The 27874-nt window shown below is 35.2% G+C and overlaps 2 protein-coding genes across 3 annotated transcripts in view; both read right to left on the reverse strand.

Annotated features, from left to right (window-relative positions):
• The window catches only part of LOC138691603 (zinc finger protein 714-like), a 28007-nt gene extending 14071 nt beyond the window's left edge, over window positions 1-13936 (reverse strand). The window contains exon 1 of the mRNA XM_069813734.1: window positions 13550-13936. Coding sequence (XP_069669835.1) covers window positions 13550-13663 — 114 coding nt within the window. The 5' untranslated portion in view covers window positions 13664-13936. The remainder of the gene's footprint in view (window positions 1-13549) is intronic.
• A 6326-nt stretch (window positions 13937-20262) lies between these two features.
• LOC138691604 (zinc finger protein 493-like) overlaps window positions 20263-27874 on the reverse strand; it is a 34408-nt gene continuing 26796 nt past the window's right edge. For both annotated transcript variants that reach the window (XM_069813737.1, XM_069813738.1), the window contains 2 exons: window positions 27149-27231; window positions 20263-24006 (listed from right to left, as the gene is read on the reverse strand). In XM_069813737.1, the coding sequence (XP_069669838.1) occupies window positions 22941-24006; window positions 27149-27231 (1149 nt within the window). In that variant the 3' untranslated portion in view covers window positions 20263-22940. The remainder of the gene's footprint in view (window positions 24007-27148; window positions 27232-27874) is intronic.

A 27874-nucleotide genomic window follows, 5' to 3' on the forward strand; every position in this document is an offset into this window, starting at 1 on the left:
TATTATCATGTTTTGGAGTTGAAGCAATATGAAAAAATGTAACACCTTTGAACTTGTTTGTCATTTCATAAATTTCTTTCTTCAACTCATTTGCTTGAGTCACTTTTTCAGCAATGGCAAATAATGCACGATCTTCATCATATTTCCGTAATTTTGCATCCCATTGTGCTTCCTGGTGCTGCATACGTTCATGCACATTTTTCACCGTCTGTTCATTCGTTTCATTAATATAGTGTTTAATTCGCGTTTCAAAATTGCTACTAGTCGTGTCAACAAGTGTTGACGTGTACGTTTCCAAAGACGATTTAATTTTATCATCATTTTCGATGGCATATCGTTGAATTTCCTTAATAGCTCTATCCACGTATAGTTTATTTGCAGCGTCCTCCGGCTCATCCGGTGCTTTGACACCTTTTAGTTTTACGTCACCAATAAGATAGTTTTTATCACCATCGCGTGGGAAATCTTCTCGAAGAATTATTTTTTCTCTTCTTCTGTAGACACTCCGTCCAAATTTGTCAATACTCATACTTTCTCAAAGTCTCGATACTAAGTAAAGAGAATAGTAATCATTTCCATATTATATAGGAATCTATTCCTTTGCGATATCTCCCCTTGTGTAATTCGCTTTCTAAATTCATGATTAAACATCGATCACCACTATTCCAACACTCGGAGCACATTTCTTGAAATCGATCAAAAGTCATGTCTGGATTGACAAAATTGTCAAATATATGCTTCAGGTTCATACTGTCCTGTTTGAAAAGAACAATTAAATTGCAGTTGTCTCGAATGAGGTGCTTGGGAATCTTTGCATAAGTCTGTCCGAGATAAAATAAATCGAGGTTTTTATGTCTTCCCATACTAAACAATTTCGATATTGTCTTTTGTGAATCAGTCATTATGTCGTCAAAGACAAACACGGAGTTTGCTTTTATGTCTTCAAATGGTACAATATCCTCGCTGGCATTATATCTAAAAAGTCCTATTTCTGGCACTTTTTCCAATACTTTGGCTAAATATTCGTATTTTGGCTGGAATAGGGATTTTGAATAGATGTAGATATTTTCGAATTTTAATCCAGAGCTATGAAGAATCCAATTTAACAACAAGTTTGTTTTCCCAGCATTGCTTGGACCACATATGATACATCGCACGTGATTGGGAAATAGTGCACTGTGTCGTACGTAATTTGTATCGTTTCCACTTTCTCCTATAACTTCAATTGGTAACGTTTGTGTTTGCTTCACAACTTGCATGTTGTTTGATTGTTGCTAAACACTGCAGTGATAGATACAGGTGTAATTACAACTGTTAAATACTTTAACATGAATACAATTTTCGACATATATGCAACAAGATATCATTTTCAACATATCGATGCTTTAAAACAACAAGGTATTATTTTCAACCATTTGTTGCTTTAAAACAACAAGGTGTTATTTTCAACCATTTGTTGCTTTAAAACAACAAGGTATTATTTTCAACCATTTGTTGCTTTAAAACAACAAGATACCATTTTCGATCGTTTGTTGCTTTAAAACAACAAGATACCATTTTCCACCATTTGTTGCTTTAAAACAACTTGTTGCTTTAAAGCAACAAGGTACCATATAATGTTACAAACATATGATTTTCGTATCAGTTGCAATTATGAACGCTAAGAAACTGGATGTGCGAATAACGTGTTCCCCGATTACATACGATAGCAGAGAATCCCGATATGATTGCATGAATCATTGGGTTCAATATATCCCATTTAGAGGGAGAAAGAGATGTATGCAAAAAGGGTGTAACAGCATTGTTCGAACACAGTGTTCAAAGTGTTTTGTTGGATTGTGTATAAAGTGCTTTTACAAATATCATAACATTATAGAATAATACATTATATGTATATAAGGAACACCTTTTTATAAATTATTTTATAGTATGCTTGTCCACGGTGGGGAACGTACCGTAAGAGGACGCGGTATTTTAAATACAATTATCAATAAGCTACCAGTGGAATTGCATCTACCAGGCTATCAGTTTTGCGGACCTGGCACGAAATTGCATAAGAGAATTTTTCAAGGTCAACTGGGTGTCAATGCTTTAGACGAGGCGTGTCGAGAACACGATATTGCATATGCACAAAGCAGTGATCTTTCATCAAGACACGCAGCTGATAAAGTGTTACAAGACAAAGCCCGAGCACGTGTAACTGCATCTGACGCCAAACCGAGTGAGAGGGCTGCTGCTTTTTTTGTCTCCAAAGTGATGGGTGCTAAACGTTTCTTTGGTGCTGGAAAGCGAGACATGACACTCTCCAAATTGAAAGCGGCAATGAAAAGAAAAAACAATACGCATAAGAAGAAGAAGAAGAAACCTCGAGTCATAAAGGGGCCCAAAAGAGGTGGAATTCTCCCTCTGCTCCCAATATTCGCAGGTCTCAGCGCATTAGGAGCTCTCTCCGGTGGTGCTGCACAAATAGCGAAAGCTGTAAATTCTGCCAAAAGTGATAAAAAGCAACTTTCAGAATCTATGAGACATAATAAAACTATGGAGGCTATTGCAATGGGGAAAAAAACTGGTGGTGGGCTACCTCTCCCTTTAATATTGGCTGGTTTACAAACACTTGCAACAGTTATTTCACCAAAGAAAGCATCGGCAGGAAAGGGTTTGTATGTGAGACAATACAAGAGCGGTAAGGGAATGCGGTTAAAAAAAAAGCCCTAAGTGATGCTGATATTCTTAATTATGCACGATTTCTTGGGATACAAAATTTTCGCGGTGTATTTATGAGAAATGCTTTGCCAAGGAAACCATGGTATAAAGAAAAATTAGTAATTAATTTAGATTCTAATGAGGGACCCGGAACGCATTGGGTCGCGCTTAATAAAATTAATAACAATGAAGCATTCTACTTTGATTCGTTTGGAGACCTCCCCCCACCTGTAGAGATAATTAATTACTTACGGGGTGTAACAATTAAATATAATACTAACCGTTATCAAGAGTTTAATACGGAATTATGTGGACAGTTAGCTCTTCAATTTTTGCTATAAATGCAAACGTAACAATTTGTATGCTGTCACAATGTCTTTCACGGTGACAGGTAACACATCAGAGATATCTTGTAACTATCATCCACCAATCACATTGGATGAAGATTCAGAGTATGAAATTGGCCTCGTGAATTTTTCAACATATAACACCATACCCAATGTTAACGATGGGAATAACAAATTTACATATATTACAAAGTCAACGAAGGAAAGTAAAACAATTACATTACCCACGGGAACGTATGAAATCGATGATATCAATAAATATATATCTCATGCAATGATGATCAAAGACAATCACACACGACCGATCGCTTTTGAATTAGTAGCAAATAATAACACATTACACACACAAATTTATTGTCAACATGAAATTGATTTCACCGCTCCCGATTCAATAGGTAAAATACTGGGATTTAAATCGAAAAAACTTGAAGCTGTCCATAAACACATATCCGATTACCCAGTTAACATATTTCCTGTCACTCTTATAAGAATAGAATGTAATTTAACTGGGAGCTCATTTTTAAACAGTCAATCAACACATGCAATTCATTCTTTAATTGTAAATGTTGACCCAGGTTTTCACTTGTCTGACAAGCCATTCGACATTCGATATTTCAAAATAAATACTAAATATATTGATAATATTACTATTAGAATACTGGATCAAGACGGAAGATTGATTGATTTTAGGGGTGAAACTATTACTCTAGAATTACATCTTCGAAAAAGATGGGATTACAATTCCCTCAAAACTTCTATATCAGGACTAACACATAAACTGAACACGTTAGTTCAACTTCTGAAACCAAGAGATTGACATCTCGCTCAGTACACTTACTCTCAAAATACGGATATAAAGTAAAGCGACGATGGATCCCTTAAATGTTACTAAATCGCCAATATTTGAGGAGAGAATAGTGAAAAAAGAAACGCATTCCTTTCTCCCACAGAATCCTTCAGCCATCAATGAAAATGACTCAATCAATATTCGTATTAAAAGTGAAAATTTATACATGCTTCCTTGTGAGAGTTGTATTGTTATTGAAGGTAGCATTACAAAACCTGAGGGTACGCCAACTAGTGCGAAATTGGTTAACAATGCTATGGCATTTTTGTTCGAAAGTATACGATTGGAACTTAATGGGCAGCTTATTGACAGCATTAAAAACGCAGGCATTACGTCAACGATGAAGAATTTGATTTCTCTGAATACATTTGAATCTAACATGCTTGGAAACAGCGGTTGGATCCATCCCACTAAGGATGTTGATATTGTTACCAATACTAAATTCAACGTTTGCGTCCCTCTGAAAACTCTTCTCGGATTTGCTGAAGATTTTAAAGATATCATAATAAATGCACAATTGGAACTCATACTTGTACGAGCAAAAGACTCTATTAATGCTCGAATGGGTGAGAATTGCAAGGTGACGTTAACAAGAATTCATTGGAACATGCCTCTAATTACAGTCTCTGATTCTGAAAGACTTCGACTTTTAGAGATACTGAGAAGTGATAGACCGCTTAGCATTCCATTTCGCTCATGGCAGTTGTTTGAATATCCATCACTACCTGCAACTAAACAGATTATGTGGAATATTACAACTACTACCAAACTTCGGAAACCAAGATATGTTATAATTGGATTTCAAACAAACAGAAACGGGATTGACAAGGATAACAGTGTCTTTGATCATTGTAATATAACTGACGTGAGAGTATATTTGAATGATGAATTCTACCCATACAATAATCTAAATCTGGATATTGAGAATGGTAAAGTGGCTCTATTATATGAATTATACAGCAAATTTCAAAATTCCTATTACAACAAACCAAACAATCCACTGCTATCGAGGAAAGATTTCATCGAAAAAGCGCCACTTTTCGTCATTGATTGCTCTAAACAACACGATGAAGTAAAACTAGGAGCAGTAAATATACGTGTTGACATATTGGCAAATGCTAATATAGCAGCAAATACTGCTGCATATTGTCTTATTCTACACGATTGCCTCGTAAACTATACACCCCTCACAAACCTGGTGCAAACAGTGGTGTAACAAAAAAAATGTAAGTATGTGTTACTTTTCTCCGTAATATTATACAATTTACATTAGCTCTCATTCTACACTGTTCTTATTTTGTTTCAGGATGTCCATTATGATAATTGATGTACAAGGTTTCCACGAAGCCGGGACGAATAATGTTTCTGTAAAGGAACTCACCATCTCGCCGGGAATGTGCAGCTGTTCAAACCACCTCCTCACGTCATACCATCAAACTCGTCGAATTGGTTGACAGCATATCATCATGGACTATTGTGGAATAGTGGTTATGTTAATTACAATGCTTAGTGGTTATGTTAATTATAGTGCTTTTAAGAGATATTACATATGACTGATTGTGAGTGTGTTTGTGGAAAAGAAACAATTCATTTGGTACTGTTTTCTGGAACTGTATTTGTTGCATTGTAATCAATATATAACCATTATTTGCTTTTATTACTCTTTTCTTTTACCCCGATCCTAAGTTCCCCAAGATGGAAATAAGGACAGGTTTCTTGCTCAGTGATAAGGAATGTGATTTCACTTTCGAAATAATAACTCATTATATTCAATGTTTTTTTTTTATTCAATCGTAATTGCGTTACATTCACCACAGGAGCACGCCTGTTCGCTCCCCTCTTCCCCAATCCTTCTGTCCATCTCCATGTGTGGTGTCTCAGGCCGGAGAATCTGTGAAAACAGCAAGTCATTACATAAAATAAATTAGTTGACATCTGTGAACGTAATTAATGAAACCAGGTAAAATTTTGATTAAAAAAATCAGATAGGAGTGGTTTATCGTATTGGTAATTGAGGCGGTGATGACATGTAAATTTCCAATCTGACAGTTGTCTCTATGGTCGACCACGGAATTTGAACCCATGACCTACTCAATGCGAGTCTCAAACTCTGTCGATTCTGCATCATTGTTTATGTAAATAAAATAAATTAAAATGAAATTAGGTACATATTAGTTTAAGAAACATTGGGAAACGAGTAGTATGGGTAAATTATGAGCACAGGAACGTCATGTAATTACAACAATTAAATGAAAATAAGCCCACAATAAAGTAACATTTGTTAGAGCATGAGCAACCGCTCAAAAACGTTTAAGTATGATGAACATATCCGATGAACTTACATGATTATGGAGAGGCATCTCTACTGGTGTGTTGTTTGGAGGTGCCTCTGCCCCGGCTGCCATCTGTGAAAATAATTAATACATAAAGTAATATTTGTTGAAGCGTGATTAACACACAACAATTAAATGAAAATACTATCTAGTTAAAATTTGATACATGGATTTATATCATTTATCGGAGTATTTCTATCGATAAAATAAAAACTTTTGGAGGTGTCGGTTATCGATCCCGGAACCTTACACTTTCTGAGCGAATGCTTTACCAATTGAGCTACGTCGGAGTATTTCTATCGATAAAATAAAATCTTTTGGAGGTGTCGGGTATCGATCCCGGAACCTTACACTTTCTAAGCGAACGCTCTACCAATTGAGCTACGCCCCCCAGTTATTAAATGAGCGCATGTTAACTGGTAGCCGTCTTTATGGTTGGTGATGGAATTTGAACCCGTGACCTCCTCAATGGAAGTCTCAAACTCTCTCGGTTCTGCATCACTGTTTATGTAAATAAAATAAGTGTACTTTGATAGGAATCATGCGTTAGATTTATGCATCACATTATTAATAACGCTATCATGAACAATGAAATAATAACAGTAAAGTAACATTTGTTAGAGCATGAGCAAACGCTGATTAACACGCAAACACGGAAATGAGGTCTACAATCTAGTTAGAAATACATGAATGAATTTACATCGTTTGTCAGAGTAATTCTTATGTAAATACAACAATTAAATGAAAATAAGCCCACAATCTAGTTAAATGATTACAAAAAACATAAATTTGATGCATTGATTAATGTAATTAATGATGTACACTTTGATAAAAATCATGCATTAGATTTATACATCACATTATTAATGATGCTATCATGATAATCACAACACAAAAACATATAAATAAACATACACGAGATAATGAAACAAAAATAAGTATTAATTAAACTATTCAATGAACTTATATTGGTTCTGTGTATGGTAAGCAGATACATGTATATAAGTACGTTAATGACGCAATAAATATGAGACTTCGATGATTAAAATATGTAGTGTACTTACATTCGCCTCCAACTGGTGTAATCGATAGACATAGCACGTTGCTGCACAGTCATAAATTTGCAGTCCTAGTTCCAGCACTCCTGGATTTATACATCGTATTGTGTGAATCGTACCGTTACACATTTCGTTGTGATATAACCTGCAATGAACTTTAAAATCCATTCTTGCACTGTATTCCTATGAAATGTACAGCATCCTATTTATACGAGTTTCCTCCACGTGTTTCGGGGCTCATTCAAGGTTAATCCCCAACTCTCACCCAGACAGGTATTGTTTTTTTTTTCTCCTAAAATAATTCATCTTGTACCTCTAGCAGCGAAGGGGCTCCTGTCCTGTCTAACCCCCTTAAGCAACATATTACCTAACTACATTAGTACGCGTGTCCAAATACTTTCGCTTTTTTCTCACCTCTCTCGCACGCACGCAGATGCAGGAGTTCACGCATTGCCTGACTTTCACCTAACTTAAATTTCCACACGTGTCTGTTCCATGTCAGGGTTAATCATTATATTGTAATTAGCAGGGAAAGGATTTATATGTAAATACATATTTACTTATAAAGCTAATATAATTTATATTTTGCATTATCTTTATGTTTCACAATGTGTAGGGTTGAAAAATCCTACTTTTATTTTCCATATTTTTCCATATTTTAGAGTTTAGTACATATTTTCGTTAATTTCCATATATTTTCCATATTTCATATAAAACAGTCCATATTATATTAGGTTTAACAATAAAACAAAACAAAATTCCATTAACTTTTAAAAATACATTTCAACAATAGAGATTTAAACACATGTTCAGTAATCCCTTTAACATCAGAGTTATTTGAAAATTAGCAGTCCTATCAACAATGGGAAAGTAAGTTACAAAACTGTATTAATTTAATTTAAAATTTTTAACAGACTTCAGTTGTGCAGCTCAACAGTTAAATGCCAGTCAGAGTACACATAGGTTCAGTTTTGTAAATCATACTATAAAGACGGTAAATATGCCAAAAGTACGTCATTCAGTCAATTTAAAATCAAAACTAACAAGTTACATTTCAGAATTTAAAGAAGATGGTTTATCAACTGACAATAAAATATTATTTTGTAATTTGTGTCAGTGTGCAGTATCATCTACACAAAAGTTCCTGGTGCAACAACACATTACAACTAGTAAACATCAGGCCAACAAACAACTAAATTCCAAGCAGAGACAATTGTTTTTAACACAACCAACAACATCGAATGTAAGATCTGAGTTTAACATCGACCTGTGCCGTTCTCTCATCTCTGCTGATATTCCTCTCTACAAACTAAAGAATAAGGTCTTCAGGGAATTCCTTGAAAAATATACTCAACATACAATCCCGGATGAGTCAACACTTAGGAAGACGTATGCTCCATCCATCTACGATGAGACAATACAGAAGATAAGAGATGAAATTAAAGATAGTTCAATTTGGGTTTCCATTGATGAGACTCCCGACAAAGAAGGTAGACTTGTTGGTAATGTAGTTATCGGTTTGTTAAGTGAACAATATTCTGAACGAATTCTTTTACATTGTGATGTTCTAGAAAAGTGCAATAACAAAACTATAGTTAAACTGTTCAACGAAGCTATGGGTATCCTGTGGCCAAAGGGTATTATGTACGATAATTAGCGATGCTGCCCCTTATATGGTCAAAGCTGGACAAGCATTATCTGTTGTATATCCTAAATTGACTCATTTTACTTGTGTGGCGCATGCATTTCATCGTGTGGCAGAAGTGGTCAGAGACAATTTCCCTAAAGTAGATTTGTTGATTTCATCAGTGAAAAAAGTATTTCTCAAAGCTCCCAGTAGAGTTAACGTGTTGAAAGAAATGTACCCTGAAATTCCATTGCCACCAAAGCCAATTTTAACTAGATGGGGTACATGGCTAGAAGCAGTTGAATATTATGCCGAACATATAGACTCTATTAACAATGTTCTCCTTGCATTGGACTCTGAAGATGCAGTCTCAATTGATACTGCGAAAACAGTTACCTGTGACATAAGTGTGAAGAATGACTTAGCTCACATTCAGCATACATTTTCATGCATCATAAAAACGCTCAAAAGTCTCCAAAATAGGCACCTTTCACTATCTGAAAGTTTTGAAATTATAAATAGTACTGTGGAACAACTGAATCGTGGTAGAGGTAAAGTTGCAGATGCAGTAAGAGCTAAGGTGGACACTGTACTTTCAAAAAACCCTGGATATGAAGAACTACAAAAGGTTGTTGCTGTGATGAGTGGTGAATCAACAGTGAAGATTAACTTGGACTTATCCCCAGCAGACATTGTGAAATTGAATTATGTACCAGTTACTTCTTGTGACGTCGAACGCTCTTTTAGTCAGTATAAATCTATCCTCAGAGACAATAGAAGAAGATTCACTTTTCAGCACTTGAAAGAAATGTTTGTAACCTATTGTTATGGTAACAGACAATAAAAATTGTGTTTTGTTGAAACTACATTGGAAGATAAGGTACGTCCATTATATTTTTTGTTTAGTTTGATTAAAATGTACCAATATTTAACGTACATAGTCATTTTTTTATAATTTTAAGTCCATATTTAATTCCATATTTTGGTAAAAATCCATATTTAATTCCATATTTTGGTAAAAATAACTACATATATATTTACATATTTCATATATTTTTAGTCCATATAAATCCGTTCCCTGGTAATTAGATTCGTAGTTCCGAGACATGTAGCATTATCTCAACACATCATCCATATCTCATCATATCAACTCAACATTTACAACTTATTACCTAACTTAAAATAGTACATATTTCTAACACACTTGGTGATACTAACATATTTGTATAATCGTATTCATTTCTACTCACCTCTCCGCTATTCACTTCTTTTGAAGTCCACTTTATGGATCGTTTTACTCCCTCCGCCAATCGGCACCAACCCTCGGTACACCAACAATATCTTTGAATCAGACGTTATTTCATTGAGAACCGCTTCAGATAGGTTCGTAAACCGTTTGGGGAGGAAAACAGATAAGTCTTCTAAATCTGCTACTATCACCTGACCGTTTATAGTGTTTAATTTTCTTAGCATTTTCAAAATATACTCTTTGTTGGGAGTTAACGTCCCAATATTGCTTATTCTTGTGTACTCCCCAACACTAATGCGTGATAATGTAGCTAATGGATCCATGATACAACTATATACAACCCGAATTCTTCCGCTTTTATACCAGTGACATGGAGCAAAAAACTCTTTTGCAACTGAGCTTTCTCTTCAACCGGCTGGGCTGCGGAAGGTCAGCCGGTGTACGCCGAACACACGACACGTGTCGAGGTGTTGTTCACCTTGTCATGTGTCAACACGTCGCGCTTCCACTTTCACATTTGGTTCAAGGTGAATTACAAACAACGGACTTCAACACATGTCGAGAGGTTTGCCTTGGATCTTATGTAACACACCTTTCACTCTCACATGGAACCAAAACTCCTCCCTCTCACAGCTCCACTCCATTTCAACATTCTCTCCATGCTCATTCGTCAATCGCTTTCCCACACCACTCGCTTGCAAATCCCCATTCACCAATCACAAACCAGCTCCCCTTATCCCTCCTTTGACCACGCCCCCTTTCCGCTATCCCTCTTTTGGTCACACCGTTTCCCCTGACCCCTCATTTGGTCACGCCCCCTTCCCCCACCCCTCCTTGGGCCACGCCCATGGGAGCCTGGGGATCCTGTGACGTCAGCTTCATTTCCTTACTACTAACGTAACTTGTAATAGTAAACACTGATGTTATTCAAGGTTGTCAGATTTTACATATACCAAAGAGGGACATGTTTTTCCATTATAGTCTATAATACAGCACTTACTTTCGTCTTAAAAAAATTAACAAAAAAAAAATAAAAATTATCCCTTTACGAACAGTGTCACAATGCTCTTAAGGGTGATGTCATCATCTAATTCACTGTATTACTACAAACTTTAGTGTTATTTTTACCAAAAGTGGTAAAGAAGAATTAAAACCACGGATATATTCATCATTTCCATCATTTCAAGTAGAAACACCAATAAATTTAGCAGTAATATACCGAAATAGATCAATATCTCAACCTTAATGGAAATGTGACATTGTTCGTTTTTCCCGTGTATCCTTCATATGTAGTTAGTGACTAATATGTATCTCAAAATTGCAAGTTTAATAAAAAATTAAATCGTAGGTACAGGTTTCCAAGTACAAAGCAATATTTATCTAGCTGTAAGTTACATCACATTTCCCTGGCGTGTTTCTCAAGGGCTTGTGGCAATAATATGTTTAACTTAGTGGCTTAATAGTAGTTCTGTCACATAGTTTTTCCCAGCTGTTTATTATTAACAGTAAATCACAAGTTCCAAAAGGTGGCTCACGTATGACAAAATACTTAATTTTCAATGTTTATTAATTGATTACAATGACAAAATTTATTGATATCCAACTCCATATTTTATTTTGTGCCTTAACAAACTTCTGCTCAGAACTCATCATTTAACATACATACATATATATATATATATATATATATATATATATATATATATATATATATATATATATTACTGGACTTCACCATTCTACAAGCTTTTATCCATTCTTTGTACCAGACATTTCTGATGACTATTTCGTTTATATGACGTCATGCCATTTTCGACCAATGAAGTGTAATGAAATTTTGAATTCCAAACAATCACATTCAGACTTTGCCATAATTTTTGCACATAGATTTATCGCTATCAATTTACCGCATGATCGTTTTTTGTTTAGTCGCTGTCGCCAACTGTTTCCCCGTAAATTCATGATCATGAATACATTAAGATGAAACTACACGGTTAAACGTTTCTTTCAACTTTAAAGCAATGAATGCAAGATTGATATTTAATATTAATTAATGTATTTACGCAGTGAAGACGACGTTCAAAACGGCGCACCGTGTAGACACAAAATCTTCATGCATCTTAATTGAACGTACCATTAAAATTTGATTCTTTCAATATTCTTCCCAGATTGCACACATACGCGATTGGAATATTGAACTGTGTAGATGCAGCTTTAGTTCCGTTACACACTACAGCGAAAATGCGTCTGTCGAGCTATAAAAAATGCTTTCGTGTAGCACTGATTGTAACGGTCGAAATAAGACACAGCTGACATTGATCCTGCTCCCACAGGTAATATAACCTATAAGTAGCCTATAAAATTGTATCTTGTGAATGAAATGAAACATTTAATAGAACGTCAGATGTTCAAATTTATGTAACATCATCGCATATCAAACCCAAAGACCTTGCATAGTAATAATAAGGTCTTTTCATCAAGCTGCCTTCCAAATGGCGTAATAAAATACGTGTTTAATTAGGCATATCTATACAGAGATGGCTTCACTGTGTAGCAACATGTCTCGCTGTGAATACATAAGCATTGGTATATAGCTGTCCCAACTGTTACTGTTAAATTAAATTATGATTTCAGCAGATAATGAAAATGTATTTATGTTATAATAATAAGAGAAAACTGTAGTACATGTAATCAACATTGTTAAACCTGTACTTCGCTTTTCGCAATTGGCATTACTGAATAATATCGTCTAGTTTCCTTATTGCAGCAATCGATATTCATCTACGAGTATTTCACCTTCACAATGTCTGAATAGGTTAAGTATTCGTTAATAAAGAATTATTAACAATTTGTGATCGAATTTTCGGGATATATTATTTACATTTTTATTTTATTCACGAAATAGTCCTAATAAATGCCACTCGAGGTCTGAGATTTACCAGATCGTGACATTACTAGAGAACATCTTTTTTTTTTTTTTTTAATGTTTAGAAATACATTACATTTACCATTGAATTCGCTGTTACAAGCCTTACACTTGATTCGTTTTTTTCTATTGTTAACAAAAATAATTTTAAATGTATTATTTAGGCCTAGAAGAAAACTGTTACTAGGTAACGATAAAATCATACAAGTGATTTAATTTTCTGATGGAGAGACTTTTTGCTTCTCGCCTCGAATCGAAGCAAGACTCGATATTTTTATATTAAAGTCGGGACATGTCCTGGCAAATCGGGGCATCTGGCAACCCTGTTGATATCCATTCTATCTCTATCATAGAGTGCAAGGCACAAGTACTGTTGTTGTAAAGAGTTAATGTCCATAGAATCAAAATGTAAGATAAATACTTGAAAAACAAGCAGTGCATTTCTTGTGCTCCACTCACCTCAGGTTCACGTTTCAATACAGCGGACGATATTGGCACGGGATCTTCCTCAAATTTCACCTCAGATGTAAGGCCATGTCCCTGGCCCACGTATTCCTCGGAGTAATAAGACATAATTTCTTAGGACTATGTATGACAAAACTAACACGCGTTAAATAGTTTCATGCACCACCTCCATTATGTTACACGTTAGGTCAGGTGAGGTCAGGGCTGCCTAAATCCTTAATAAAATTTCTTCCAGATGGCCGTGAAATGATTAGACATTAGCCACGTAGAGATGGGATAAACTGTTCTTTTTAAGAAACAGTTTCGACTGTAACAGTTTCATGAACGAAGCTGTTCCAAAATAACAGTTTCAAAAGAATATAATTACCGCATGAGCTATTCCATCTCAAATCGACCGAAATATAGAGATAATTGACTTTACAATTTCTAAATACAATGAAACTTTTTTTTTGTACGTAGAGAACTGTGTTACAAAGCTTTGTGCAAAGTTTGAGGCATCAGAACTTCATGGTGTTTAAATAAAAAAATATTTAAATTTATCGTATTTTCATAAAATTAGCAACTTTGAACTGTTGTAGCTCCGAAATCCTTTCACCAAATGATCAAAATCATGGTTTATTTTGATGCTGAGAAATTAAAGTTTATATTGACATATAAACAGATTTTCTTACTCTTTATGGAAGTGGAGAAATTGATTTTTCCTCATTAAGATGCCTTTGGCTAGGAAAAAATATTTTAAAAACATATAGCCTAGTTAAATTCCGCATTGACAGTACAAATAAACACATTTTTTACTGATTGTATGTTGATAAGAAAGTACTGAAAATATAAAATAAAGAAAATAATAGTACGCGCGTGAAGTAACCAGCTGACTGTGAGACAGGAGCTAGCCGAGACAAACAAGGCCAGGAGACAAACACGTGATGTGTCGTCTAGCAGCGCATGGCTGTGCTAGCTTTATCACAGGTTTTCATAAACACAGGAGTAAAATGACGCCCAACGCTTGCTTATCTTCAGATCTCGGCCAGTGCGTGCGGTACTGCGCCGTTCTAGTCTAAGAGTGTGAAAATAATCTATTTAATATCCTCGAAACGTATTGTCGTACCACTAAGCAAACAATGCCGAATCCCTCTTAATAATGCAAGGTTTTTTCTCAATGCTGTTTTACATTTTTACAAAAAAGGCCAAAAAGCCTAAAAGCAAGTAAAATGAGATTATCTGTCTCTCTGTGTACAATAAGAATAAGGATTATCTCTTAACATAACCTACCAAATTTCATCTTCAAAATAAGCTCCCATTCAATCTTCTGCAGTAAATGGTTCCAGAGTTCTGAGCGCTGAAAGAGGCTTGTTTCTATAAAATACAGTAAATTTGTCGCTAAATTATACGAAACCCGTTTGACATTCGATAGTATATTTTTGAACACGCACTCTCCTCAGCACCTTGTATAAATAGGGAAAAAATTAGAGTATAAAAAATGCGAGGTTTTTTTACTGATCGATTTCATATGGAATAGCCCGTACGTACAACATGTAAAACATCAGTGCCAACAGTTCCAAGTGTTCCAACAGTTTCAACCTCTCATCTGCTTCAGGAACATGTTTCAAAGCTCTTGAATCGTCTTTAAATCAGCTGTTCAGTGTATTATGACGACGAAAGTCATTTTTCGTAGGTTACTGTTAAGTGTACAGTAAATAACTACAATTTAAAACGAATCGATTTCACTGGTCAACAACCATTTTGGTGCCAGTCAGATCTGAGTGATTTTAGGTTGACTTTAGGATGCTGATTCAGAATATGGCAACGGTTTTGCTAGATTGGCTCTAGTTTTTGAGATATTGTAAGTCCTACCGAAAAACACAAAAAAAACCAGGAAAATAAACATGAAAAGTATAATCTACTCACAAACAGTATGAAAAAAACACCCAATCATCATAAAAAAATATGAAATACATAGTGACATTGGATTCAGTTCATAACAGAAAGCATCATAGTCTTCACAATAATTATTGCTTGAAAAAACTCAGTTTGTATGATTGTCTCCTATATGAGTGATCAGATTGGAGATTCCAGTAGTCGTCTGCCATCAAGTGACTGTCTCATCTTTCTTGATAATTTTCCACCATGATTTGGATGTCTTGATGGAACCTCTGCCCTTGTTCCTCACTGAAATCACTAAGATTGACAATAAATGTATTTAAGTGGCTATGAAGGAAGTGTTGTGGACCAATTGTTCGTAGTTCTCTGTTTTAAGGTTGCCCAAGAAGTTCCTTACAACAGAGACAAGACTACCCCAGCCAGATGCTTCAGTGTCAATCATGACTTTACTAAAATCTGAATCATTGATGAGCTTGCGAATTTGAGGACCATCGAAGATTCCTGCTTTAAGTTTTTCACAACTGAGTCCAGGGAAGGATCTGCAAATGAACTTGAACCAATTAGAATTTCTGTCCTTAACAAATTGCTTCATGAGGTCTAGCTTTTTATGGAGTGGAGGAAGAATGATTTTGTCCCTATCAACCAAAGACTCATGTATGATGTTCGCTGCAACAACTGGAACGTGTTTTCTTGAAGACCATGTCACCTTTTCCCAATGATCTTGCTTAGCTCTACTATCTCACATGCAGATGAAACATGGGTGTTTTTTGTAGCCACTTTGCTGCCCAAGCAAGATGTCGATCTTCTTCAAATCAATACAAATAAGCCACCCGTGCTGATGATAACGAAGTTTCTGCAGAACCATATTCATGTTGTTGTGGGCAAGTTGAATAGATGCATAGCGTTTCGCATTGTGTAACAGCACGCATTTCAAGCTTTCACGAATTTGTCGATAAACAGTCACCAGTCTTCTGATTAAAATCAAATCAGGATATTTCCACTTCCGTTTCTTGTATTTATTGAAGTCTTTTACACTCACAACACAAAAATAACAGTCGTCGTATTGGTTTCATGGTTCTCTCCATACTATTGCCACTCCAAAGTTTAAACTTTTCTTTTTTCCTTTTGTCCACTTTCATAGAATCTTCACACTGGTTTTTACAAACCTTATGGGGAGTCCTAGACTTATGTTGGTCCCCAAGATGAATACCAAAATATGCCAAACATATTTGCTTTGATGTTCTTACTATTTTTCAGCTTAGTTTATTCACCACACATATAACAGAGCTCATCAGAGCAGGTGAGGCAACATCTTCGTAAAGAACTCATATTTCATATTTCATTGCAACAAAGAATAGAAAATGGGAACTTAATATTTAATTTGACACAACATAATGTTACATGACAATAAAACCGAAATTAAAAAAAAAAAAAAATTGAAAGATTCTCCCACATAAGTCAATGGAAACAGGTAGGTAATGTCAGAATACAAGGTTTATTTTATGAACACCTTGTATCTTAAAAACTAGAGCCAATTTGGAAAAACCAATGGGAGATTCGGATTCAGCATCACCAAAATACCCCATATTCATTGCAACTTCTCTGGCACCTCGAAAAAAATCTTTTTTTGTTGACCAGTGTTAGCGTTTTAGTAAATATTATGCTTATAACCCTAGGAGAGTTTAATAACAATGAGATTAACCGGTGGTATTTTTCGCGGTATATCAATAATTAACACTATGTAAGGGCACCATCAACATATTCTCCATCAATGGACAGCTAATAATATCACATTTATTAGAGAGTACAATTAAATTGTGCTATCGTACATGGCTACTGTTGCACGACGGCCGTGTGGAAAATGGATATTATATCCACTTTCGATTGGAGGTCAATGTTAGGGCTACACGTGGCCTTTGCATACAGCAAAGGAGAGGAAAACTGTTTAGAATTGATCTGTTTATCTGTTGGAACCATGTGGAACGTTGAAGTGATCACTGGAGCTGTGTAACACTCTTTGGAACAGTTGGAACAGTCTCAAAAGCTTAACACCGTCTTATTAGTTAACTAATGTACATAGACTCTTAAATTCTGTCTAATGTCGAAGAGAATGCAATTAAGAATGATCTGTCACGTGGGTACAATTTCAGTACAGTGGACGATTTTTGTGTACATAAAAGAAAAAATTGCAAACTTGATGCCATAATTTTTTGTTTTAATTTTTAGAAGAATTGTTAGAGCTTTTATTGGTAAATTGCTATATATTTAATCTGGCCGGAAATATGTATTATTATCTTATGCATAATCTTTTTGCGCGTCGACTGTATTGGAATTGACACTGCATTCAAAGTCGTTCTGGGATCTTCAGGGTGGGCAGCTCATAGGGAGTGTGTCTTGCATGGTCAGGGGGTAGAGAGGTGAAGGGAAGCAAAGGGAAACTGCCGGTGTTTAAAACCCATATTTCGCTGCAGTGGCTTGCAGAGCCAGGCCATAAGGGAAGGTCTTTCCTCCACTCCCACATCGCTATTGTAATACTACGTCAAATGCTGTAGATTCTCTATTCCCTTGAAACTTAATGACAACATTTTTATTTTCTCTTCACATACTTATTATTGTAGAATCTTATCGAGTTAATATAACGAAATTAATATTTTTGCCTTATTATTACAAATATATCCAGCCTCCAGTAGAACCTTAGGATTTGCCTTAACTCAAAATGATTGCAAGAGTAGAATCCTTTTGATATAGCATGTAAAATAAGAGACTTCTTTTCCAGTTTTAGAACATTGTTGACCATCAGTATATCTGAGTGTTGCTCAGTACTGTAACTTAGCCAATGCAAATGTGCAAGCATGAGTGTGTGTGAATTACAGAATATTAATTTTATTTTTCTCAACTTTCCCTTGGGGAGAAAATTGATGTAATGAAGTGAAATTACAGGGTCGTCCATTAATCGACTTAAATCTTACTCAAGCTTCATCCAGCCGAAATAGTGCATATATGTAAGGAAGTATAACAATGAAATTTACGCTAAGCATTTGTGGTAACGTGGATGTGAACGAAAAAAAAAATCTGTATTTTGTTTTCCTTGCCCCCTCTTCGCTGGTGATACTGCATAGTCTAGGAGTGGTGTGACAGATTTAGGACATTTGCCCCTAAAAATTAAAAAGCACGAATTTTCGCAATCTCACCTGAAAAATGTTGTTTCATTGGCTATGTTAGGAAAAACTAATACTGCTGCGCAACTAAGTGAAATGAAGAGAACAAACATTCTCAAACATAATGAAGAAATTAAAAAAAAATCGTGAAGTTATTTTAAAAAATATTGATTGTATCAAATTTTGTGGCCAATATGAACTTCCCCTTAGGGGACATGATGAAAAAACGATTCGAAGAACTCTGGTGTATTTCGTCAGTAATCTAAACGAGTCTCTGAAAAATCATTTGGAACATGCCACTGTTTAAAGGTAATTCTAAAACAATTCAGAATGAACTGGTAGCTTGCATGTTGAGTGTCTGCCGATTTGAAATTCAGACTGAAATCGGTGGTATTAGTTTTTTCTTAGCGATTATGGCAAATAATGCCACAGACATCTCCCAATTAAGTCAGGAAATTTTGATTTTTCGATATGTAGTGCATTTATTTTTGTGCTATACTTATTAGTAATGATATCAAGAAGTGAAATTTGTATGTACCAAAATCTACTGCAGCTCCCCCAATCCACAAGTTCACGAGCCGCCACTGCAAATGACAAAAGCATTGATTTCTTATTTTGTCTTAAAGTGTGCTATGAAACAACCTTTATTTAAATACAGAACAGCGAAATAAATCGTGACAAGAAAGTAAACCTAAATCGCATACATAGACGTAGCTAGAAACATCACTGTTTCCAGGTATAATGAATTAAGGCCTGTTACCAAGCAATTCTTTCATTGAAGGTGTCATAATATGTGTAAGCATTACACCTTCTTTTGTCTCATGATACTGTATCGTTACAACATGAGTGATAATGCTTGTAATGCAATCAAAAAAGATGAAGAAAGGACAAGTTCTATGCAGTCACCTTGGAAAAAGATTCGTGTCAGTGAAAAAATACTAACAAATTATTAATTTCGTTCAAAATTGAATAACAATCACGAGTGAATAAGATACTATACCATAATAGTTTAATTTAGAATAGAAAATTGTACATTTAACAAGTTTGTCAAATCGTTAATAAAGTTGAAACTGTGTAATCAAGATGTAAAAAAAATTGGATGTTATTGTTCTTACAGTTTTACCTCATGGCTAAGGAAAGGCCAAAAATACCTTGTTTTAGATCTCTTTCTTAGACCATGACCGATTTTTGCACAAAACGAAAATAGCAAGATTAAGTGCAACTGTCAAGTACCATTAGACCTATTAAAAGTAATTATTGTTTTATAAAAAATCCACCATTCATACGTTGCAAGTATCTCACTCATCTGAGATCTATGACTTTAAAAGTGCTTCTCAAGACATTCTTGCAACAACTAAACTTCAGATCTCGAGAAATGAGTGCATAAGTATTACGAGTGACAAGCGTGGAGCATGAAACTTTCAACCGGGAAGAGAGGGGCTTGCAAGATATTATGAATTGTCTAAAGAATGAAAATAAACCTCTTTATAAAACCCTCATCGATATTATTTCAAACAGAAGATATTTAACAAAATAATGGTTCACAGATAAAAGGTTTACTTCAACTAATTAAAAACCTTTCACTATTTTAAGGAAAGTTTATTCTTGATTGAATAAGTATAGGTTATTATTTTTGTACGGAAAAGTTTAAGGAAATAATTTGTTTCTATATCCATATCGATCAATTTTATTCCACTCATACTAAGTATAATATACTTCACATTGCTCGTTATATTTCGTAGTCTTGTAGCACAAAGCCTCATAAAGAAGTACTACAAATAAGAAATAACATGATAAATATACAAAATTATATTTACTTTAATAAAATTTTGATAAGTACACTGGAAAGCAACAAAAGTGTTTTATGATTCAAAATAAACCATCGAACAGAATCGACAATGTGCATAACTGAACAATGTCGTTCTTTCGTGAGTATAAGCCAGTTAATATAAACAAATTCATTCATTCATTCAATGTTCTGCCCAAATGCAGCTATTTCACGCAAACCCAGCTTTCCCCAATCTTTCCTATTTACTGCCTTCCCTTTTGCCTCTTCATATGATCCATAAATCTTAATGCCATCTATTATCCGATATCTTCCTCTGCCCCGAACTCTTCTCCCATTCACTATTCCTTCCAGTGCATCCTTCAGGAGGCAGGTTCTTCTCAACCAGTAACACAACCAATTCCGTTTCATCTTCCTGATCAATTTCAGTATCATTATGCAATGAATCATTTCAACATTTCTTATTCTGTCTGTCCACTTCATACGTTCCATTCTCCTCCATATCCATATTTCGAATGCTTCTATTAGCTTCTCTTCTCTTCGTCGTAATGGGCATGTTTCTGTCCTATACAATTCCACACGCCATACAAAGCACTTCACTAGTCTCTTCCTTAGTTCTTCCAGAGGTCCACAAAATATGCTACTTTGCCAATTAAAAACTTCCTTGACCATTACTATCCTCCTTTTGACTTCCTGGCAGCAGCTCATATTACTGCTTACAATACATTCCACATATTTGAAGCTGTCCACTTGGTCTACTGCCTCATTTAGAATTCGCAACTTTACCTTCTATGTTTTCGTTCGTATGACCATGGTTCTCGTCTTATTTGAATCATATCCCATACTATCACTCAGAGCTGTCATTTAGCTCCAGAGGCAAATTCCTTAGTATCATCTCTTCTGCTAACAACGCCATATAATCAGCAAATCGTATGTACTTTATCCTTCCTCCTCCTGTTATCATTCCTCGCGTGTTCTGAAAACAATCCTTCAAACACAGATAAACTTACTATCAAATTTAAAACAAAGAATTCTTTAAGAATTCAAGTGGTAGTTTAATACTGAAAGTGAGTCTACTGAAATTCTGTGTTAGTTAGACACCACGAATTAACATGATATGTTGATACGTCTGCTTACTACAAAACATAGCTCTATGATGACAACAGAGTGAATGAACTATTACGTTCCCTGCAATTTTCTCGTTATTTGCGAAAGCTCACCTTTCAAAGTATGTACTGTAACAGTATTTCCGTTCTCGTTGTAGTTTTCGTTCCTGGTTTATTGTGGATTAGGCCTAAAATTTTTTAGCTTACAGGACAGGGAAAAGCACATTCCACAGTCAGCACATTACCAAATCTTTTCGTCAATGTTTGAAAACTTATTTGAAATAGCCTTGCAAAATAAACACGTTTCAGAGATATCAGACTGGAAAGGAATCTCGCCTGTAGGCGTTAAGGGCTTTTTAAGATTTCCGAACGCGAAAAAAAAAATTACCAAAAAACTCGCATTAGAAAGGATTGTTACCAATGGGTTGCAGTACATCAATGCTAAAGCTATTAAGGCTGGTTCACAATAAACCGGGAACAAAAATCAGAATGAAAACGAGAAGCAGAGTACATGAATATGAAATTTTTTTATTCACAATAAACCGAGAACGTAGACGATTATGCGTATCAATATGCATGTCAATTACGATATTTAAAGTCGATATTACGCATTCTGATGTTATTTGTGTATAATTGACCAATGGCGTTCTCTCATGAGTACAAGGCAGCCAACATAAACACAGGTTAACCAACTTCGAAATTTCAACTGAAACGTTTCATTAGGTACGGTACTATAAAATATGCCCATGCTTCTTTATTATCACAACCTATTTTAAGTCTACCATATCGTAAAATAATTAGAGAAGAAACATTTGTAATAGAACAAAAATGAACAGAACAGTATTTATTGAATTGAAGCATGAATATGTAGTGTGTAATACAACTAATACTGTAATAAAATATGATTCGCTTCCGATCGGTGTTCAAAGACGCAGCTATTGGAAGCCACGTACTCTCCTTCATTTTCTCATCTTAATACGAGGCGCGCCGCTTATCGTAAACGTGAGGATTTTCCTCAACACTCAATATAATAATCTCATCAAATAAACCTTGCTCCATGATGCACACCACAGAACAAAACAATGCATATGTTATATCACGGTCTTCTTGCTACAAAATATACGACAAAATAGCTTTTAGATGGCAAAATAATGAATCTAGTGAGCTGTGATCGGAAACATGAATGCCAAAGTTGAAAACGGCCAACTCTCCGTTTCCGATCTCGGGCTCCGGCAAGCCTTTCGTTAATTGTGAATGCTCAGATTTAAATGTACACATTTTAACAGTTTTAAAGTTTTCGTTTTCGTTCCGATTCTCGCGAACCAGCCTTTAGCGAAAGACATTTGACGGTCGTCACGCCAAGGTTCTTCGGTTGTGTGATAGAGTTCATGGCATTTATGACTACTAAGCTCAGAGAATCATTCTAAATGAATATCGCATTTCTAAGGTCTGACGAATTAATGCTGCCGTTCATGGTTTCTTAGGATATGCCTTTTCAGAGAAGTCAAATACGAGAATGACTTACAACAAACATCACATTTGAAAGGTTTCTGGCCTGTGTGCAGCCGTTCATGGTTTTTTAGGCCAATCGACAGAGTGAAGCATTTACCACATATATCACATTTGAAAGGTTTCTCGCCTGTGTGCAGTTTTTTATGCTTTTTTAAGATACTCGACCGAGAAAAGCATTTACCACAAACATCACATGTGAAAGGCTTCTCGCCAGAGTGCAGGCGTTTATGCGTTTTCATATAATTCAAATGAGAGAAAGACTTACAACAAACATCACATGTGAAAGGTTTCTCACCTGTGTGGACACGTACGTGGACTTTTAGAGTACTAGACTTAGTGAAGCACATACCACAAACGTCACATTTGAAAGGCTTCTCGCCTGTGTGCAGAGGTTCATGGGTTTTTAGCGAACCCGACTGAGAGAAACACTTCCCACAAACATCACATTTGAAAGGCTTCCCGCCTGTGTGCACACGTGCATGCTTTCTCAGGGAACTCAACTGCGAGAAAGAATTACCACACACATCACACTTGTAAGGTTTTTCGTAGGTGTGCGTGCGTTTATGAGCTTTCAAGTACCGCAAAATAGAGAAACACTTACCACAAACATCACATTTGAAAGGTTTCGAGGCAGTGTGCACGCGTTGATGTGCTTTTAGGTAATACGACTGTGCGTAAAACTTGCCACAAACATCACATCTGAAACGATTCTCCTCAGTGTGCAGGCGTTTATGAGTTTTTAGGTTATGAGAGTTCGAAAAACACTTCGCACAAACATCGCATTTGAAACTTTCCTTGCCTAAGTCATTGGATAAATGACTGTTCAGTTTTTCCGCAGTTGAGAAACATATTTTAGAGGATTCTAATTCCAATTGTTTGTCATCTTCACGAGTCCGCACAGGTTTTCCCAAGGAACTTGAATTCCTGGGAATCTCGCGCACAATCTCGTTCTCTTCAAGAGCAAGTCTGCCCAATTCTGATGATACAGTCCTCTGATTGGTAGCTGCAATCCTGAATTAAATATACTATCAGTCTATAAAATAGTCGTAACAAATATATATATATATATATATATATATATATATATATATATATATATATATATACATACATTTATTGAATATTCAAATGAAAGCGAACCTATTACATGAGTAAGTACATTACGATTACAGATACAGTCTTGTAATTAATTAATGAGTAATGATGGAAGTATCAAAATGTCTCAACAATTTGGACTTCACCTGTACAATAAATTTTATAAGGATTACACCACGTTAGTCAACTCATAGCTTTTATTTTTAATAAACCTCTCTGTTCAAACTGACCTGCCTTTGCTTTACTCTTTATCGACAATCATGCAGTTTTAGATAATTGTTTCGAAATTCGGGATTACAAATGTGCTATAACGTTTTCTATCTCTTATTCTTGTGATATATGAGATATATATAGTATGCTAATTCTGTCAATTTAAAACTAGAAAAATTTGCAGTGGAACATAACTGATTCCATTTCGTAGCAAGCGTAATCCTGAGAAAATCTGTATTGGTATTATCTCTAACTTGATATTTGTTGTTTTCCGAACTTTAAATCCATATTAATGCTTCAAAAGTTCTGCAATAATTTAAATTACAATTGTAAAAGAATATAGGCATTTTAAAATAATGTTTATGCCTTATTTCTTTTTATTTTGTACAAGTTGTTATATAAATTAATTACACTTTAGGGGAGAGGATGGTATTTTGTGCTGAAAAATGAGTAAATTTAAAAAAAAAAAAGTCTTTATAATACCCTGTGATATGTGTGGAACGCATAGGATAACATTTTGTGGGTATTTGTGCCCTTATCGGATGTTGAGTCGCCATTTTTAAACTTCCAGCGTTATGGATTTTTAAATCACTCGCCTACATTTATTGTTTCCGGTAAATTAAAGTTTGAAAACTTTTTTTTTTCTTTAAAATACCCTTTGATATGTGTGGAATGCATTGCATAACATTTTGTGGGTATTTGTGCCATTATCGAATGTTGAGACGTCATTTTTAAACTTACTGCGCTATGAATTTTTAAATAACACGCCCGCTTTTATCGGTTTCCAGTAACTTCATTTTTTTGCTACATTGCCAAGAAAAATGGATATAATTTCTGATCAATTAAAGATACATGCATGAAATTTACAACAACATTCTTTAGACTATTAGGAAACTTTTCTCTGCAACAGAATTTTGTTGATTGATTTCATTTAAAAAATACGTCCGTTTGTTTGCAAAAGGAAATCAGAAAACTGTTATTAAATTTAAATTGTTTCTTTTACAAACGTAGGGAATAATATCAAAATTCTGTTACAGACAGTTTGTAGAACATGCATCTACAAATACATTGCAAAAAACTGTTTGAATCTATCTTTAAATACGGTTTAGATATATTGGTTTTAGTACAATCCTGAATTGGGTATATTTTTTTCAAATTTTGGCCCCCAATTTTTTTTTTTTTTTCAAAATACTTTTAGTTCCTTGAGTTGACACAGCTATGAGCTCTCTACATAAAATAAATTCATATTTTACAACAAATAAGAAAAAAGTTTTACAAAATACCATCCTCTCCCCTTAATTTACTGCTGACTATTGTGGTTGACGTATTTCAGGCACTAATAACATGAATTGTTTCATTTACAAGATTGTGATTTTCACTACAACTACAACGCCTTACTAACAGTAACACGTTCTACATCCCTGTCTGAAGGCTGAGTAGTCATACAGTTATAAGCAGTCTTTTACAGAGAATCACCCGGTTATCCCATAACCATAACCTCTAAATCATAAGTTGCTATGCTCATTTCGTAGCAGCTCTGCTCTAAACTCACAGAATGTGAGCTATATTGGAGAGTAATAGAGTTAACGACTTTATTGCTAAGAACTCTGCATTAGTTAATAACAACACCAACAAGTCTTGTGTCTGAGTGGGACAGTAGGGCTAGGACTATGCAGTGGAAGAAGAGTCAGTGGCTAAACATAAAGAAATCCAACCCCTCATGAAACATTGTTAATGAACCCTTGTATGTATTATTGTATAAATAATTGATTAAATGGCGATCTTACTCGTGTTAATTGAGTAAGCATGTGCGGCTTACACTTGTTTCGGTGCTTCTTCACACCGTCCTCAGAGCCAACTAGATCTTGGCGTCGTCTCGAACTTCGCTGTCTGTTGTGTGGGTGCGTTCTTGTGATGAAGAGTTGTGTCAAATAGTGTGTGTCTTCTAAAATTGATCTGTATGTTGAGAATTTGATCAGGGTGTGTTTTAGTGTGTCTGTATATTTCATATTTTTCTAGTATGTTGAATTTTTGGTTTTTGGTTTGTATGTGTAGAATTTCCATGAGTGTATTTATGTTATTGTATGTGTGGTTAGCATTACTTATGTGTTCGGCATATGTAGATGTATTGTGTCCTCTAGCTATTGCTTTAATGTGTTCTTTGTATCGAGTTTCGAATGATCTGTCTGTGTGTCCAATGTAGAAACTGTCGCAACTATTGCATGTGAGCTTGTATACGCCTATGTGGTTGTATTTATTTGTTTGTGTTCTTTGTGTGTTGAGATGTCTTTGTAGTGTGTTTTCTTTTATGTATGTTATCTTCTATTTCTGCTTTCTGAATGAAGATGCGATCTTATGTGTGCTTTTGTATGTTAGCGTAATATATTTCTTGTGTTCTTGTGATTGTGTTGTGGTTTGAGTGTTTTTCTGTTTGTTGAGTTTATGTTTTGTCTTCCTTATTATGTTGTCTATTATGTTTGGGTTGTAACCATTTTCTTGTGCTAGGTATTTGATTGTGTTCACTTCTTCATTGTAGTGTTGTTGGCTCATGGATATGTTGAATAATCTGTGTACCATTGTCCTGAATGCAGCATGTTTGTGTTGTGTGGGGTGGTTAGATGTGTTGTGTATGTGTGTGGTGGTGGTGGTTGGTTTTCAGTATATTTTGAAGGTGTGTTTGTTGTCAACTTTTGTTATGGTGATGTCTAGGATATTTATGCAGTTATTGTTTTCGAGTTCCAGTGTGTATTGGAGTTTAGGGTGTATTTTTTTTATGTATTGGTGTAGTTTGTGTATTTATCCTTCAAAAAAATTGAACTCTACGTGAAGACTCGCACATCACACTCACCTTTTGGTTAAAACCTCGTTGTCATCTCCAGTTACATCTATTCTTGGCTTCTCAATCACTGTGCGCATGTCCCTTTTCTCCTCCTAAAAATACAGAGGAAATGAAACACAAAGATAACACTATTTACAATAACAAAAGCCCATCAAGTTTAGATTCCACAGTACTCCATTTAAGTCGTATTAGGCCTACCAGAGTTTTAGCTAAAAGAAGTAAATTCTCGGAGCAGATTTTTCATGGAATAATTTTTTCACTTATAGAACAGCGTTTTCCACCCTTTTTCATCAAGTCGCACAATAAAGGTGTAATTATTTAAAATCCTACGGCACTCTAAAGGTGTTTTTTTCCAAGCAGGAAGGGAATGTTGAGGGTTTTAGGACAGAATGATTGCTACCAAATACAAATAAAGCAGAGAAATGTATATGCATTAATATATCAAATACAACAGTTTTAGCGATGGCCTTGTATGTCCAAGGTTACGGGTTCGATCCCGGGCCAGGTCGATGGCATTTAAGTGTGCTTAAATGCGACAGGCTCATGTCAGTAGATTTTACTGTCATGTAAAAGAACTCCTGCGGGACAAAATTCCGGCACATCGGTGACGCAGATATAACCTCTGCAGTTGCGAGCATCGTTAAATAAAACATAACATTTAACATTAACAACAGTTTTAATATTATATTAATTATTTCTTAGTCAACATATCGGGCAATAAATGGTGAAAGGCAT

The sequence above is a fragment of the Periplaneta americana genome, chromosome 16 (assembly GCF_040183065.1).
Source record: "Periplaneta americana isolate PAMFEO1 chromosome 16, P.americana_PAMFEO1_priV1, whole genome shotgun sequence".
NCBI classification, from domain to species: domain Eukaryota; kingdom Metazoa; phylum Arthropoda; class Insecta; order Blattodea; family Blattidae; genus Periplaneta; species Periplaneta americana.